Below are 17665 nucleotides of genomic sequence, written 5' to 3'. Positions count from 1 at the left end.
TAAGAGAAGGAGTTGTATCAGAAACTGGTAAAATAGGATTTACTAACATGTGAATAATTACAAGGGGTCTTAATTACGTGTGATTAGACTCGGATTCGAATTAGTAGAGATTACGAAAAACCAAACACATTAGACTAAACGAAAGATAAACGTGAAAGATGAAAACATAATAAAGCTGGAACAGGATGTGTATCTTACTAAACTAGGAAAGCAGAAGGATGTCTCGGAAGAGGTAGAAGTAGAGGCATTGTGAACATCTTTCTCCGTTAAATTCATTGTTAAGCTCATGTATTAGCCAGCAGTCAGGATATTCCTCGTAAAGAAAGGTCTCGGCGTAAGATCCGAAACATTTAGGTTCCGAAGCAGAAATGTGGCCGATAAGCTTGTTTGCCATCAAGGATACATCAAAGAAACACTTGTTCTCGCGATTGAAACTATTGAAATCATCAATGACTTCGATACCTGCGGAACGGTTTAGAGCAATGTTGAGTAGTTTGGCTAAAGGAAATCTATCTTTACAGGTACTCAAAATTGAAATGGCTCCACACAGGTCGAGGCAGCGAAATCCGAGACTCAAGCTATGGAGATACAATGCGTAGGGGTTCCTTTTTTCTAGACAATTGGAGTAGAAAGAGAAATAAAGAGAGTTAGAGGAAGACATGTAGATGAAGTGTGGGCTTTTGTCTAGACGCACTCGGGTTAGCGTTTCGTCAGAGAAAGCTGCTAATTTCCCAACCTGACCAGCTTTAATCCAATTTTTCAAAGCGTCTATTCCTTGTTCCGAAACGTAGCTAACGATTAGAGCAAGTATTGGTTCCGGAATATATAACCTGGAATTCTTCATTTTCTGCTAAAAGGGTCGATGATAAGTTAGAGGAATGATTAATTTAAGGAATAAGTAAAGGAAACATATTTGTTTGTTTAGTTGCGAACTAAAACCTGTTTTGCAGTGTGTCCACGATTTGGTACAACAACGATGGCAGCGGAAGGTGGATGGATGTATTACTGAGGAGGAAGATCTGGATCGGCGGGGTGGGGAGAATCTCTAATGTTTGTATTGAGCAGAACGGGTTATAAAGGGAGAAAGGAAATGAAAGTTTCTATAAAATATTTATATTCGAGAGGGATAAAGCTTAGTGGGGAGAATGGGTGCAGTTATAAAATTAGTTCCATAAAATGTTGGAGACGAGGTAACGGTCGAAGACTTGTTCTCTTTATAATTGTGAAAAATAGTGGACAAGTACTACTTAATTTAATTTAATATCGTCACATATGAAAAAACCGATAGGTAACTTCACATATAATAACTTCATATATAAATTCTCATAAAAAAAAACATAGATTCTTAAGTTTGCCGCAAATGTGAACAACAAAAAGAAGAACTGAACTGAAATTTACTTATGAAATAAGGGCTACTTCTTGGGAGAGGTAAAAGTAAATACATGTGTTACACCTCTGTCCCTCATACTCATTGAGGTTCTGATGGTCCGACCAACACTCACCGTAATCCTCAAACTCCTAGGAATTTTTGTATGTCCCTTGGCGACGTGGACCAACCTCGTTGATATGGAACATTAGCTTATCTGCGAATAAGTCGACTTCACTAAATTTGTAGTACCTTCGCTTGTACATCCTATAAAATTCCCACGGGATTGATCCAGCGCAACTATGGAGCATGATGTAAAGTAGACCAGCATGTGGGAACACGTCTTTAATACCATCCAAAATAGCAATTGCTTCCTGGAGCTCACACATATGAAACGCCAACATAAAATACCAAGATCTGTCAAGGCGGACACAACTTAGTGTTTCCTTGGAATAGACTGCCGCTTTAAATAACAGACCAGCCTTAACAAAGGATTTCAAAGAATCAACACCAGATTCTGCAACGTAGCTAACAATTTTAGCAAGCATCGGGGCCAGCAAGTAAACTTCTGGGATAGCAGCAACTGTTGAAAATAACGAAAGAGATTGTTAGTATTTTTATTAAAGTTGTAGTTAAAATTGTAGAATACTAAGTACTTTAGGTTTGGACGAACAACCATTTTAACATCTGAGGCAGATGATGTTTCATTGTTGCTTATCTTCGTAAACTTCTGCATAATTTCTCTGTTATTTGGTTTTAACTGAAGAAATGGGTAATGGGAAAAACATTAATGAATGTTGGGTGTTTATATAGATTATTAAGGAAAGAGTAGTTTAAGTTTTTCTGCGGTTATATTAAACAAGTTATAATCGGTGGTAAATTGTCCCGCTATAAATCAGTTTCTCAATGTTGAGGAGGGAACTAAAATCAGATGCGGAAAAAAGTAAGAGAATACATCGTTTATAATTAGGGTATAAAAGACAAGAAAGTAATTTATTAACCTATCCATAAACAACAATCCACGATAGTAATTGCTTATGGATTTCAACTAAAAGTTTCAACAATCCACCCTATCAGTCATGTAAACAAGTATATGTTGAGAAATTAGATATGTTGGGAAACAATATTTTCAGATCACCAATTATATTCCTTTTAAAACTCAAGCAATTTGCTAATTTCTGATAAAAAGATTGTAATCTTGATATAACCGATCGTTAGTAAGGTGCACTTAATTTATACACCTTATTACTACTGTACTATTTAATAAAATATTTGTTACAATTATTACATATGAGAAATTTTGAACAAAGAAATAACTTTTTTTATTAATATATCTTATCATTTATAAAAATATTACAACTTTGAAAAAAAATAAAAGAAGATGAGATAGTTCTAATCATCTTCTATTAGTCGACAACCATTTTGATTTCTTCAACTTCCTCAACATCAGGTTCTGGATACATGGTTGATATAGGTGCATAGTTAACAATCTTAAACCAGTTACAACCTGGATAAAATCTAAGAATCTTCCACCAAGCAAGAGCAATAACAACATTATTCTTGCGAAATGCTCGAAATCTTTTCTCCAAGTCCACTGCAATTTCTCCATAAGCCTCACATACCAATGTATCCTTGCTGAAAATATGTAAAAATATGAGATTATATACTTACTATAAAAATGTATAAACATGATATGTTTGAAAAAAACTGTAAATTGAGGTTTTAAGAAATGTACTTTTTATCCATGATCGTGAACGGCAATTTGAATCCGGCCATATCATTCTCGTTACTTGCGGTATTAGTCAGAATCCCAACATTAACGAGTGCCCCGATAAGATCTATAAGAGATATGTTGGAGATATCTTTTTAAAAAAGTAATGTTTTGAAAAAAGTGAATGAAGTTTATAAAGAAGCTATTACTTACCAACCAAGGTATCGTTGCCAACAACATCATCCACAATGTAGTCAAATGGAGTGAACTTGTTGAGTAAACCGGTTTCTCTTGGTGTGGAAGAAGTGACAATGGTGTGATCCATGAATAGAATGCGAAACTGATGAGGAGTTGTTTTTATTGCTTCGCAGTTAGGTCGAACGAGAAACGTAGTTATTGTTTTCCATTGATTCTCTTTGATCCTGTCAAAGTAGAAGGCAGAGAAACGAGGACCGATTGTTGCTTCTATTTGAGTGCCCTGTGAAAACAACATTTTAGGGGTAAGGGATACACTGAAAAAAAGAAAAATTCTGCAAATTGCAAAACAAATTAAGGAAAATTGTTTACCCATTCATCGGCCAAAACAAGACGTAGTTCGAAAGCGTTCAGGTTAAGAAATTTTTTGTAAATCCTCAAAACCATGACACAGATCGTCCAACCAGTAACCATCGGAGACAACTCGTACAAGTGGTGATGTTTAACCATCGTGAAAAGGAGAAGTGAAGAGTAACGAAAAACAGAGAATTATGGAAACGAAAATAGAGGATAGTGTTTTTCTTTTGCGATTGGGTTGTCTTGGTAGAGTCAAGTATAGGAGAGGTATTTATAGCAAGTGAAAGTGTTCCTCTGATTGAAGCCAAAACGGTGTAAGTTCGTCTGCGAGGAAAAGATGTAACTTTTAACATCCAAGGGATGCTTACTTGAACGATCCGTTGTCGTTATGCTCTATGACATATTTATTTGAGAATATTAAGTATTGAGTTGGTGGTGCTTGTAATATTAGATATATAATTCGTCTGCTGTGGTTTATAGTCGAGTTATTTATCTGTAATTGTTATGCTAAATATATGTTCTGTCCAGGAGAACAAGTCCAAAGAGAAATGTCCGTTTGAAATTTATTATAACGAGGTGACCAAACGTATATGACCTTAGAGGATTATCAATTGGAATTCATTTATGCTGAACGAACAAATTTGATGGGATTTGACTTTTCATAGGATTAAATAGTGTATAAATGATGTATTTTAACAAAAACAAAAGCAGAACATCAGAAATGAAAAAGGAACCACATTGTCTTTCAAAGTTTGGGACTATCTGTTCCATTCTTTGATTTGTATCATTCATGCTCTCCATACAGCTCCGCCCATAGGGTAGATCTATAGCATTCGGCAGCAAAATTCTCATATGCTATTGGTTTGTACATTACAGCTTTCAAAGCATGTAGATTTTTGGCTTCAAGACATTTTGTGAAGAAATGATAATAAATGGAATGCGGCATGGACCACCACATGAAATAACGAGATTTGTCTATGCGGACACAACTCAGTGTTTCCTTGGAATACACTGCAGCCTTAAATGCTGGACCAGCCATAACCAAGGGTTTCAAAGCATCCACGCCATCTTTGGCAACGTAGCTAACAATTTTAGCAAGTATTGGTGACGGGATGAAAATTTCAGGAAAAACAGCAACCTGAGATAAAAAAAAACAAACATATGCAGACTATAAGTTTTTGTTTACAATGAATATAAAACATAGAAAACTAAGTAGTTTTGTTTATGTTGAACAACCTTTTTGACACTAGATGGTATTTCATTCTTGTTGTCTTTTGCTAACTTGAGCATAATTTCTTTGTTTTCAAGTTGAAACGGATGGAATGGGGAATGGAAGAAACTTAAACAAATCGTGAGTGTTTAGTAACTGTATATAATTATGCTCAACACTGGATAATTATCTATAATAAACAATTATAATTAAAACTAAAAAAAATAAAACTAAAAAAAAAAGGATAATGCTCTAACTATAATTGTGCTCTAATCATAATGTCCCCGGATTTGTCTCGAACCATAATAATCCCAGTTTTAAACCTGATTGTGGAAATATTCCCGCTATACAACAGTATCTCAATATTTCCCGTAGAAGGAATTTTAGATTTGTCTTTCATGGTGAAAGAGAAAGATAATTGTTAATATATCCATATGAATCCATCCACAACATAACTGTATTAATTCGTTTGTCTGATTGAATAATTCACTATGACTTTTAGACATTTATATTAAGTTTTAACGTATTTGTAAACATAATTAGCTCGAATGATTTATAAAAGCAACAATAGTTCAAAATACTCAAAATTATTTATTTCTCTTGAAAAAATGGGGTTATGGATGGAACAAACAAATAATATGATACAAACCACTACAACATTCAACAGCAATATAGAGATAAGATTATTTTGTGGGAATGGGGAATGGAAGAAACTTAAAAAAATCGTGGGTCTTTAGTAACTGTATATAATTATACCTAACACTGGAGAGCTAACCATAATTATCTTCTCATAATAAAAGTGATAAATAAAAAAAAAAAAAAAGAATAATGCTCTAACTATAATTGTGCTCTAACCATAATGTCCCCGAATTATGCTCGAACCATAATAATCCCAGTTTTAAACCTGATGGTGGGAATATTCCCGCTATACAACAGTATCTCAATATTTCCGGTAGAAGGAATTTTAGATTTGTCATTCATGGTAAAAGAGAAAGATAATTGTTAATGTATCCATAAGAATCCATCCACAATATAACTGTATTAATTCGGTTGTCTGATTGGATAATTCATTATCACTGGATGACATTTATATTAAGTGTTAACGTATTTGTAAACATAATTAGCTCGAATGATTTACCAAATCAACAATAGTTCAAAATACGCAAAATTATTTATTTTTCTTCGCATTGTGAACTGATATCAAATGTTAGATGCACTTGAAAAAAATGGGGTTATGGATGGAACAAACAAATAATATGATACAAACCCCTAAAACATTCAACATCAATATAGAGATAAGATTATCGATATGGTTAAGAAAAACAAAAAACATATTTATAGAATCCAGAGTTATAAGCATTCAAAGAAGGGGGAATCAACATTTATATTACAACAGATTTGTAGGGTGGCATTCCATAACTAGTCAGAAACATTAGATGAATAGAGTGGGCAGACACATTGTTTATATATGTCCATGGCATATTGACGCCTAAACGCGTCGACGTGTTTGTCAGTAATTTCAGCCATTTTATCTGGGAGTTTATCACTTGCCTGGATCTCGAGGAACTTCATGGCAACCGGGCCACAGTCACCACTCCGCAAATTCTTGTAGATACCATCAATTCGACTCCAGCCAAACGGTTGAAGACCGTGATTCTGAGAAAACTCTGGCGTACAGTACCTTTGGATGAGGTGGGGCAAAAGATTGACTACTGGCTCAATGCATCTTTTTACCTTAGCGTCGTCGTAGAGGTCTGATTTGGGTCAAGAATTTCAACGCTCCATATGCCAAGATTGATTGAAAGACCAACCCAGTGGCAATCATTCCATATCATGGGTGCGTAAATTGTATCTATGTCCTTGAACCATTCAGTTTTGGATCCTTTGATGAAGCGCTGCATGTCCTCTGACCAACGAACACGTGATTTCACCTTCGCAGCGTTGAAGGCTCTGAATTTAGCTTGTAGATGGCTTGTGAACCATGGATCAACAAAAGCAGAACGATGATTCTCAAGTGTAGTTGTGAGCCTCCGAGAAAGTAATGACACCAAAACCTCCATGTGCTAGGAAATAAAACATTTACACATTAGTATCTCTTGTTAACAGGTTAATTTGTACTAAGGTAAATATAGTGGACTACATACCAGGGTTGAAACCCATTGCTGAGGTTTGGCAAGTTTGACGAAGAATTTGTTGGAAATAAGGAATCCACACTTGGTTAGATGTTCACTATGAGGTAAAAAAACAGCATTAGTGAAGAACTTGATGATAAATGTTGTGGAAATAGGAAAAATGAATGATAACCATACATATTTGGAGAGCTCGAGAGGGTTTTGACAAACTGTGAATACTCTGCTTTTTTTAGTGTTGGTAAAAGGGCTTGTGTCTCAAGTATTGGTTGCGATATGAACTCGGCTACGAGACGTGCTTCAGCTTGGGAGAGATTTGGTTTTTCTCTTTTATGCGCCGGGGATGAATCAGATAACTCAAAATATTGATCTGGTTCCTGGGCAAGTGAGTTAGAGTGTTCTGAGTTATTATCCTGTACAGGAAGATAATATATCAGACCAATAGGGACAAGCTGTTACAAAACTGAAAAATCATTCCCTAGTCATTATTAACAAAAGTCAGTATATGTTACGCAATACCTCGTTCCTTGTACCCACAATATTGGGACTATGTGTGGGAGATGATTGGGGCTCTTTGTCATCTTTGGAACTTGTATCAAATACAGGCTTCCCAAACACAACCATTGCCTGGAATAAGAAGATAATTTTAAAAACAATCCAAACAGAGCTGTCCATTAAAACATACCAGAAAATTATGATACATGTTATACCTTCATAGGATCAGTGTTGTCTTTACAAACTCCTGAATGAATTGCTGCAGCCGTCTCCATGGTGACCTGAATGTTTAGGGTTCACAAAGAGATGGTGAGAAAAACATAAGAATATATAACCTGCAAATTATCTCGAATCCACAAACTCCAATCCAATATAAAAGTGAACATGCAAGCCTAATTTAGTTTAGACATAAGGATGACCTTCTTTTTGGAGAACATTGCAAACCCAGACAATGAATGAGCTGCTGGAGGCGTCTCCATGGTGTCCTGAAAGTTGAAGTACACAAAAAGATGGTGAGAAAAACATAAGATAATATTATCTGCAAATGTTAAGGTATACACAAAATCATGTCGATTATAAAAGTGAACATGGGAGCATTTTTCTATAAATGTTTGTTGCATAATGCTTGAGAGATGCATCAAACCTCTACAATCTCCAATAAATCAAAGAATGTAAATCATTAGCTGAAACTAGTTAGAAATGTATACCTCCATAGGATCATTGCCAATCTTTTCTTCGGGTTGAGCCTCCGACACTGAATGCGATGATGCAGACATCTCCAAAGTAACCTGATTGTTGATGTAGACATGTAGCTAGTTAGAATAAATAAAAGAAATTTTGCCTACATTTTATGAAGTAACAAGAAAATCATGTCCAATTACACAAGAACCACAACACATAAAACTTGATGATGATTGTTACAGTATACCTTCATAGAATCACTGTCGATGTTGACTTCTGGTTGAGTCTCTAGCAATGAATGAGATGCTGCATTGCCCTGTTGAGAATTGGCCTATAAATGTTGTTTTGGAAAAGATCTGATAGAAGAAGCATCCCTCTCCAGTGTCAAATAAAGCAAGGAACTAGTTAAAAATGTATACCTCCATAGGGTCATCGGGTTGCGGTAGTTCCACTGAGTGAGATATTGCAGCTGACTCCAAAGTGACCTGAATGTTGAAGTACACTAGTAAGTATCCACAAAATCATGTCCACAATAACTATGCACAAGTGCCATTATTTATATTAAGGACAAAATCCAATGTGTTAAATCAAATTATGTATTAGCCTACCTCCGTCATATGATCATCGTCAATGTTTTCTTCGGGTTGCGTCTCCAACACTGAATGAAAAGTTTCAACCGTCTCCAAGGTTTCCTGAATTATGAATTACAGAGGAAGAAGAAGTAAGGACTGTGAAATTAATTTGGTTTAAGGAGTGGGATGCAGAAACCCTCTCCGATGTGTTCCAACAAATTATTTATTAGCTTACCCCCCTCATAGGATCATCGGCAATTTTAACTTCGGGTTGCGTCTCGAACACTGAAAGAGAAGCTTCAACCGTCTCCAAGGTGTCCTGCATGATGAATTACAAACAGATATGTCTTAAGGGCTGTGACAATAATTTGGTTTAATAAAGTTCTGACAATAATTTGGTTTATATATAAGCTTACCTCCATAATATTGTCTTGCTCGAGAGGAGATTGTTTTTTTTGGCTTAGGTTTGCACTTGAATCAAACTGATTGTAAAGTACAGTAGTCAATTGTGTCAGAATCTCTAACCTGTAAAATAAAGTGTTTGATGTGTTGTGTTTGTATTTTTGTACCTGGATTTTTCCCTCATCATCTGCTTCATGGCCATTTGGATCTTTTAGAATGTACTGAGATGCTGCATTGCCCTGTGGAGAATTACCGTCTGGAGAATTGGCCTGTAAATGTTTTTTTGGACAAGAACTGAGTGATGAAGCATCCCTCACCGGTGTCCAATAAATCAAGGAACTAGTTGAAAATGTATACCTCCATAGGGTCATCGGGTTGCGGCTCCACCACTGATTGAGATGCTTCATCCGCCTCCAAATTGACCTGAATGTTGAAGTACACTCGTAAGTATCCACAAAATCCTGTCCATAATAACTAAGCAGATGTGCAATTATTATGTTTACGGTCTGTGATGCACCAACCATTTCCGATGTGTTGCACCAAATGATGTATTAACTTACCTCCATAATATTGTTTTCCTCGAGAGGTGATTGTTTTTTGTTGCTTACGTTTGCACTTGAATCAAACTGATTGTAAAGTAGAATAGTCAAATGTGTCAGATCCTATAAACTGTTAAATAAAGTGTATGATGTGTTGTGTTTGTATTTATAAAAGTACCTGGATTTTTCCCTCATCATCTGGTTCATTGTCATTTGGATCTTTGGCACCAGTGTCATAAATTGGATTGTCCTCTGTTGCATCATCCTTATAAGAATCCTGTGATTCATGTGGAGTATGATTGACATCCATGGGGTCATCAGTAATCACCTGAAACAAAATATTTTGACGTAATCAATTCTACCAAAGAGATATTGGAAATTAAATATTACACTAACCGTGTTTGTCAAAGTTGTTCTATCAATGGATTCATCTTGAAACTTCTTGAATTCATCATCGTGGACTATCATAGAAGGGTGGGAAAGAGGAGGAGAAACATCCCATGAATCATCCTTTTGCTCAGATAGATGCTAGCAAGAGTGATAAAAATTGATTAAGTACATATAGATGTGGTAACAGAATAAACAATAAACACATAAGGTTAAAACAGCAGACCTCAATATCAAAATCCTCATTCTGTTCATCAGACATCGTGTGTGAATGAGATGGATTCTATGAGGAAAATAAAAGTTTTGTTATGCGTTAAAACTTGAAAAATGTATAAGTAGATGATAAAGTTCAAATATTATAAACTGTTTGAAATCTTGATTACCTCAGAGGCTTGAGATTGAGTAGGTACCTCCAATGACTTCTTGCGCTTTGAACTAGAAACAAATGGAACAAAACTGAAAGCCGGTTTTCTGGACCGCTTGAATCTGACAGTTTTTCTTTTCTTTTCAAGCTTCATTACACGATTTGATAGCTCTTCCATCTTGTTTTGTAGATCAACGAGCAACCTAGACTTCTCATCATCAGATAGCCTTACATTTTGATTAAAACGAGTTGAATACCTATGCTTGGATTTGGGAGGGTCAGACTTCACCCGTAGTCTCTTCTTACGATCCACAATATGCTTTTTGTGAACAACAGAAGACTTCTTCTTTGGGATTTTAATTGATGGCAATGTAGTATCACCTCCTGGCCAATCACTTTTTTTGAATTGATGAGCTGTCAGTATCAAACCATTCATGTAAGAAACTTTCCTGTCTTTCAGCTCGTCATCCCACTCTGCCCAACTTTGGTCAACATTAATATCTTCACCTATAAGCGGATCCACAGGTCTCTGTTGAAAAATAGAATGTTATTATTAGTTAATAAGACTGGATATATAGAAAGAGAATATTATAGAGACTATATAAAAACTTTTGGGTTAGAAAAAAACCTTAAGGTTGCTTTCTAAAGAGTGAATCTGATGAAGAGTAATTAGTTATGTTGGATGAGTTAAATTCTTCCAATGAAGGATTGTCAAGGAGGTGTCGTCAAACTTCAGCAAATCCACCATTCCAGGTATGTTTCGAAATGCTAAGAGCTGCAGGGCATGCGGGAAACCTTTAAGACGGAATGTGATCTGCTGGAGTTGCTTCACCAAATTCTGAATAGGATCGTTTGTGAGCTGTCTTTTACCGGTGCTCTTAGCGAGAATCCGTTTCTCGGGTGTCATCGCTTCAACCGTCTTCATAAACGACTCTCTACCCCAAGGAAACGAAAGGAATTTCTCTAAATCTGCCAACATCTCTACATATTTAAATGTAGGCCTACCGGTTTGGTTAGATGCTATGAGGACACCATCTACAATGAGTAGGAAAGCGAGCTTCAGTTTGTGGTCAGAAGACAGTTTACTGGGTTTCTTGGTTAGCATGGCAGATATATCCCCTAATGTAACCGTATTGTTTGGACCAATTAACTCATTCCAGTAGCTCTTCTTGCCATCATCATAAACCGGAGAATTTTCAGGGTCATACTCGTCAGGAAACTCCCCACAAGGCAAGCCAGTCACGGAAGCAAATTCTAGTAGTGAAAATCTCATTGGGTGTCCACCAAAAACTGTCCAAAACTCATACTTTTTCTTAGTAAGCAACTGTCTACATAACAAGGCATGAATGACCTTACCCGAAGTCGCAACCCTACTAACTGGCAAATGGAATAAAGGACCAAAGCAAGACTGAAGTATAAAATCTAATTCCTCTGTCCCATCAAAAACCTTCTTGATAAAGGATAGAATATCTGGTCTAGAGTATACGTTCAGCCTTCCCCTCGGATAATGATCGGTGGCGAAGAGTCTATTTGGAAAGTTTGAATCCCACTGAGAAGATGGTTCCTGAGATGTCGACCTTGTTCATTGGCAAGAAACCAGTTCAAGAGATAACGATTAGATTAACGAGTATTTGTACAAACTACTAAAACCACAAACGTCTGTGCTTAGCTACAAACAATTGGGAAACCTTTTTCGATTCAAAAAAAAATTGTAGAAACATTCAGCGAGAAGAGGATTTCTTCTTCTCAGTTAATTGGACCAAAATAAGATGATTGGAAACGATTTGTACCTTCCATTGAGTATTCCGATCAGTGAGAATCAACTGGAATGCTAATGAAATCTGGCTTACGAGAACAATAAATCGAAATCGAATTCGATTATTGCAGAGATTTGGGGGAAATGACTATTTGGTTTTTATTCAAAGAGTATAGAGTTGCCTGAGTGGCAGATTGATGGACAGCGACGGAGGAGTCGCCGGATTCGGAGCAGTCGCCGGATTCGCTGGAGTCGCGATGTGGAGAAACAGTAAATTAGGTTTTTTACTGGGTAAGCGTTTTTTTACGATCGTGGTTGGAATATGGAGTTAACCCAGACGGTTGATAAGACGTGGTTCAACCGGAACCAGTTTAAAGAAAACCGGCTATATTTGTTAGGTTTTGTTTAACCAACGATTTCAGGGTAAAGGGGTAATTCCGTTTGATTAAAGTGACTAATGCTTTTAAAGTGCCTATTTGTGGCCAAAGTTTCAAAATAGTGCCTCTACGTGTAATATTCTCTAATATTATTTACATGTATTATATCATTTAAGAACATGTTAATTTATTAAATAATATATATACATAAATAATTTGGTGCTATACTGAAATCTCTAAAAGATTTTTTTTTTGTTTAACAACAAATCAGTTATATTATATCACAAAAGTGTTACATAATACATGAAATCATTCGAACACAACCATCTAACGATTTTACGATTTTGGCGAGAAAATATGATTTTACGGTTTTGGCGGGAAAATATGATTTTGCGGTTTTGGCGGGAAAATATGATTTTTGCGGCTTTGGCGGAAAATATGATTTTGCGATTTTGGCGGGAAAAACAAATTATAATTTTGACGTAAAATGATAGTCTGTGATTTCACAATTTTTAGAGTTTTTTTAGTACAATAGGTAATTTTAAAAAATATATTAAATAAGAAATCTATCGAAAATTAACATTATTAAAAGAGGGTATATTTGTCATTTGTTTTTGGACTAAATCATCTCCATCCAAATGATTCTACCAAGTCCATCCAAATGAATTTCACAAATTAGCCTAAATTTACAAAGTCATTCAGATGGACCATCCAAATGGTTCATCCAAATGATCTGTTAATTTATCAAAAACAAACATCATTTTTCATCTCCATCCAAATAATCCATCTGGATAAAGAAACAAACAGAACCTAACTACAATATTTAGAATAATTTCGATGAATAAATGGAGTGATCTTACTTTTCCAATGAAAATCGTACATGCAACAAATAAAATATATTAAGTTTCCTTTTCATATAGTTTCCTTTTAAAAAATAAATTATATAGGACTTCTCCTCCACAATGTAACATAAAGAAATAATCATAGGATATGTAAAAATTGTTTATCACATAATAATTATTATGAAAAAGGAAGAAACGTAGATTGTAATAATTTAATCCATATTAAATCAAAAGGACATAATTTCTAATATAAGTATATATACAAATACTCCAATAAGCATCCAAAAATATAGAGCATGAAAGTATTGTATAACAGCCACGGTTGTTTATCGTACTCGATTTTTTTTTTATCGTCAACTTAACTTTCCATTAATAAAATTACGAGACATTGTACTCTATAATCCTAGGAGAATATTGTTGATAAAATATAATTTCAGACTCCTGTCGATATTTATAATTTAAAAACATAAGATTCCTTTTATCATGTGTTACCATGTGTTGAGATTGGGTTATAGAGCCGCCCTTCTACAAGGCAGAAGAAACTCTTGCTTTAGGCCATTAATTAATTACTGAACTAGGAAACGTACAAGAAAAAAATAAGAAACTAACTTTAGCACCAATAAAGATCATTTCAATAGTTTCAATGTTTCACTAACATTAACTTTAGCACCAATAAAGATCATTTCAATAGTTTCACTAACATTAGTATACTGTAGTATTGTTTCCAAAGTCTTATGATTTTATAACTTTATTTTTACATGTTCCTAAAAGATTTCAAATCAAAAACACTGTTAAAACTTAAAAGAGTGGGTTTGCAATTTAAAAAAATATATATATTCGAAGCTCTTAGAAAATTGAAGATTTGAGGCTTTAGCTGTTAATTCAACAAATGTTCATTGGACTTTTTTTGAAAACAATTTTATCTGAAATTGTAATACTTTCAATAATAATTAACACGACAAGTTAAATAACTCTACGTAAACATTTGTTTTCTATAATTAACACTATATCTCACGTAGAAAAAAATGTTTACGTAGAGTTTTTTTTTTTTTTTTTTTTTTAACACGATGTTTACGTAGAGTTATTTAAATTTTCGTGTGTTAATTATTACTGAAGTAGAACAATTTTTGTTTATATATTAATATGGATGTTTATGACGATAATCAAATTCAGATTATTAGTTGCATAATTATTGACAGAAAAGTGTTAAATGCTTTGCCAAAAAAAAAAAAAATGTTAGATGCTGCAATTTGTAAAGATAAGTATCCCTTTAGTGCATATTTTATCTTAATTTTAATTTCCTTATAAATAACACCAATGGCCAAGATTAGTTATTATTACTAACATTAGTACAATTTTCGTTTATATTAATATTTTTACATATAATTTGTTTTTCAATTAATATATAAAGGATATATATTGGATTTGGGGAAACATCCTAAACTTTTCATTGGTGAAGAAACTTAAAAAAAAAAATCACTACATTAAGAAAAAGAAATAAAAATAAGAGGAGTCTTGTTTTGTACATAGCATAACCAATAAAGTTACCAGAACCGATCTTTATTGACACTAAGATAACCGGACATGACTTTCCCACCAGTATTCCTCATACCATCGATGAGGAAACACCAAGTGGAACCCAAAGCTCCAACGAAAAAATCAGCTTCTGACGCCATTAAGAAGTTAACAAGAGGATAGTTCGTGCTTGTCTCTCTCCCAAGGCTAGCTTCATACTCAGCAATCGACTTATTACCAACTTGTCTCGCCACTTCCGTGTAATAGAATCTCCAATGATCATAATCTTTACTTTTGTCCACAACTTCCTTCATCTCTGTAGACAACCAGATCTTGTTAAGCTCCGGAAATCGATCTTTGATCCGATCAGCTAAATGCATGTACTCTTCTAAAGCCGCGACTCTCATCTCACACGCTTTGTCTCCCATCCGTACGTGCACACTTAGCATTGGCCTTGGAACCCACGGCTTGTGGTTCGACCATACTTGTTCCTCAATCTCTGTCTTAACCTTTTTCTTCTTGTTCTTTCTCCAATCTCCCGCTGAAAGAACAATCTCGGCAGCTTCTTTTCCAAACGCGGTGTTTCGAGCAGCGTTCATTAAACCGCAAGTGTATGCAGTTTGAAATCTCATCAAGTATCTCACTGCTTGTGCTCTCCACCATCTTCGATCCATTTTTCGGTGTTTAGAGATTAAACTTCCGTTGATTTCTGTAGTAGGCTTCATATAACTCCAAGGCTTACCCCATAGTTTTGGTATAGGTCCAGCCCATATCACCTTTGAGCTGTAGTTTTGTTTCCCTGTAACAGTACCACTCTCCCATGCTTCTTTCTCCCTTACAACCGCAAACGCGCGTTTCCGACACTCTTCCGACGTTTCAGGTAGAAAATAGCATGACCATCTTCCACGAGAAGAACCTGAAAAACCAAACAAATTAAATTCCAAGAATTTAGTTCTTTTTCACGGGAAAGTATAAACAATGAGACTTATCCGCCTACAACAATGTTTTACTCGCTCTCTTTTAATTTATTTGTAGTTTAAGAAAAAAAACTTTCTGTTGCTAAAATATTGTTTTCAAATTAAATATATTTAATAGTTTTGACCAAGTTATATCTAATATACCGTATATTTTTTAATTGGTTGAATTAGTTGTAACTAATAACATTTTTAGGTAAAAGAAGTAAATTAAATGAGATTTTTTATGATTTTTTAATTTATGTGTAAAAACCTTAAAACGACAAATAAATATTGAAATAAAGGAGTATTAAAAATAATTACGAAGACGGAAAATAACATGCTAGGTAATGTGTTAGCTGAGTAAGGCATATTGAAAAGAACAAAACATTGTATACCTCTGCAACCATCATGATCTGCTCGGTTATAATGATTTGCAACAAGCACTCGGTTTTCGTTTATAGCGATTGCGAGAAGACCAGTCATTTCAGTGATCTGAGCTCCGGATCCATAAATAGGAAGTGTTTCCCAATCAACTACAAGGAACTTGACAGTTTCGTTTTCGCAGTCCAAAGGATGTTGATGAATCCATATCTCACTTTGTACTATCCTAGTTAACGGATAGTTCTGTTCGTCTCCTCCAGTGATCTGAAACAAGCTTGGTTTTTAATAGTCATCATAGTTATTGTTTGATGACAAAGAAGAATAAGAAGCATACCCAAGTAGGAAACGACTGGTTCGCTATCCGTGTATCTAAACGCTCCCTAACTCGTGATATCACCTCACAATTCTCCAAATGTGGAGCGTTTGGTACATCGGATTTGTTCATCCCTAGTTTCTTCAAGAAGTCTTCATTGTTTAGTACTAAATTGTCCCAAGCAGAGACCAAAAGTTTTACTTGATCATCATTATCTCCTTTCTCAGCTTTGTTCGTCCATTTCAATTTCCGGTCCATGCTTGAAACCATATCTATATATCAACAATTTTCATTACACTAAAAATAAAACACAACAAGTTACAAAAATGCTAAATCTTTTGAGACTTACGGATAATGTGAGAAGTGGAATTGTAAGGAAGAAAAGCAGAGGAGGAGGCAGATAAAGAGAAGGCTGCGAGCTCGAAGGTGCCAAGGGAAGTAAGAGCTGCTAAGAAGAGTGAAGTGAAACAGATTCCACATAGAATCCCAACTACACAGATTTGACATGGAAATGAATTTCCAAGTTTTAATGCTTTCTCTGAAACCATTCTGTTCAATGACTTCATGCTCATACTAATCTATTGTCTAACTAAGAACGAAACCCACTTGTTGGTACATAAACATATGAAACGGATAGTGTACATAACTATGGAGATATTAAATGAGAGGAATACATTAAGGTTGATCATTTCTAAACGCAAATATTTTAAAACATGTTGTAAAAGAAAAATATTACCAAAGAAAAAAAACTGTAGAAAATCTATTTAAGTTTTTGAAAAATGTGAATTTCAAATTTAAAATGACACTTGCATCATAAAGAAAGATAGAACAACAAAAAGCCTGTTTACCAGCTTGTGTGAAATTATGGCAGAGAATCAAAACACAAATCCACTCGACATTGTTTACGTATAAATTTGTTTAAATTACTAATCAAAGTAATTAATTGAAGAAACCAAGAATATAATATTAATTTATGTTTTATGGAAAGGGAGAGAAAAGAGAAAAAGCATTGAGAGGTTAACCTCGAATCTCGGTTTCTTAGGACAAATAAGTGATTTAAGTAAGACTAAGACTTTGATGTGAGCGAGGTTGTGTGTTTGTTTTCTGTTAAAAAAGT

General features: G+C 34.8%; 1 protein-coding gene and 3 pseudogenes across 4 annotated transcripts; all 4 read right to left on the bottom strand.

The window, feature by feature from the left end:
- Positions 1–202: 202 nt before the first annotated feature.
- On the bottom strand, positions 203–844 carry AT5G28990 (annotated as a pseudogene; the record flags this gene model as incomplete). Its single annotated transcript has 1 exon — positions 203–844.
- A 674-nt stretch (positions 845–1518) lies between these two features.
- Positions 1519–3782, bottom strand: AT5G28980 (annotated as a pseudogene; the record flags this gene model as incomplete). The annotated part of the gene is made up of 5 exons: positions 1519–1949; positions 2874–3001; positions 3102–3204; positions 3291–3555; positions 3645–3782.
- Positions 3783–4413: 631 nt separating this feature from the next.
- Positions 4414–11681, bottom strand: AT5G28970 (annotated as a pseudogene; the record flags this gene model as incomplete). Its single annotated transcript has 22 exons — positions 4414–4767; positions 6271–6520; positions 6574–6902; positions 6984–7068; positions 7149–7381; positions 7488–7595; positions 7679–7744; positions 7883–7948; positions 8171–8275; positions 8392–8475; positions 8564–8629; positions 8753–8836; positions 8952–9035; positions 9133–9198; positions 9286–9387; positions 9476–9541; positions 9679–9744; positions 9836–9985; positions 10054–10185; positions 10271–10327; positions 10428–10915; positions 11204–11681.
- Positions 11682–14809: 3128 nt separating this feature from the next.
- Positions 14810–17187, bottom strand: AT5G28960 (alpha-(1,6)-fucosyltransferase). The gene is made up of 4 exons (NM_122780.3): positions 16898–17187; positions 16570–16820; positions 16250–16499; positions 14810–15814 (listed from the first exon to the last, which is right to left on the bottom strand). The coding sequence occupies exons 1-4, from the start codon at positions 17118–17120 to the stop codon at positions 14928–14930; spliced, it is 1611 nt and encodes a 536-aa protein (NP_198248.2). The 5' UTR covers positions 17121–17187; the 3' UTR covers positions 14810–14927.
- Between the last annotated feature and the right edge of the window lie 478 nt (positions 17188–17665).

The sequence above is a fragment of the Arabidopsis thaliana genome, chromosome 5, assembly GCF_000001735.4.
Source record: "Arabidopsis thaliana chromosome 5, partial sequence".
Classification (NCBI taxonomy): domain Eukaryota; kingdom Viridiplantae; phylum Streptophyta; class Magnoliopsida; order Brassicales; family Brassicaceae; genus Arabidopsis; species Arabidopsis thaliana.
The sequence above is the reverse complement of the archived record's forward strand: the minus strand, read 5'-3'. Positions and strand labels throughout refer to the sequence as shown.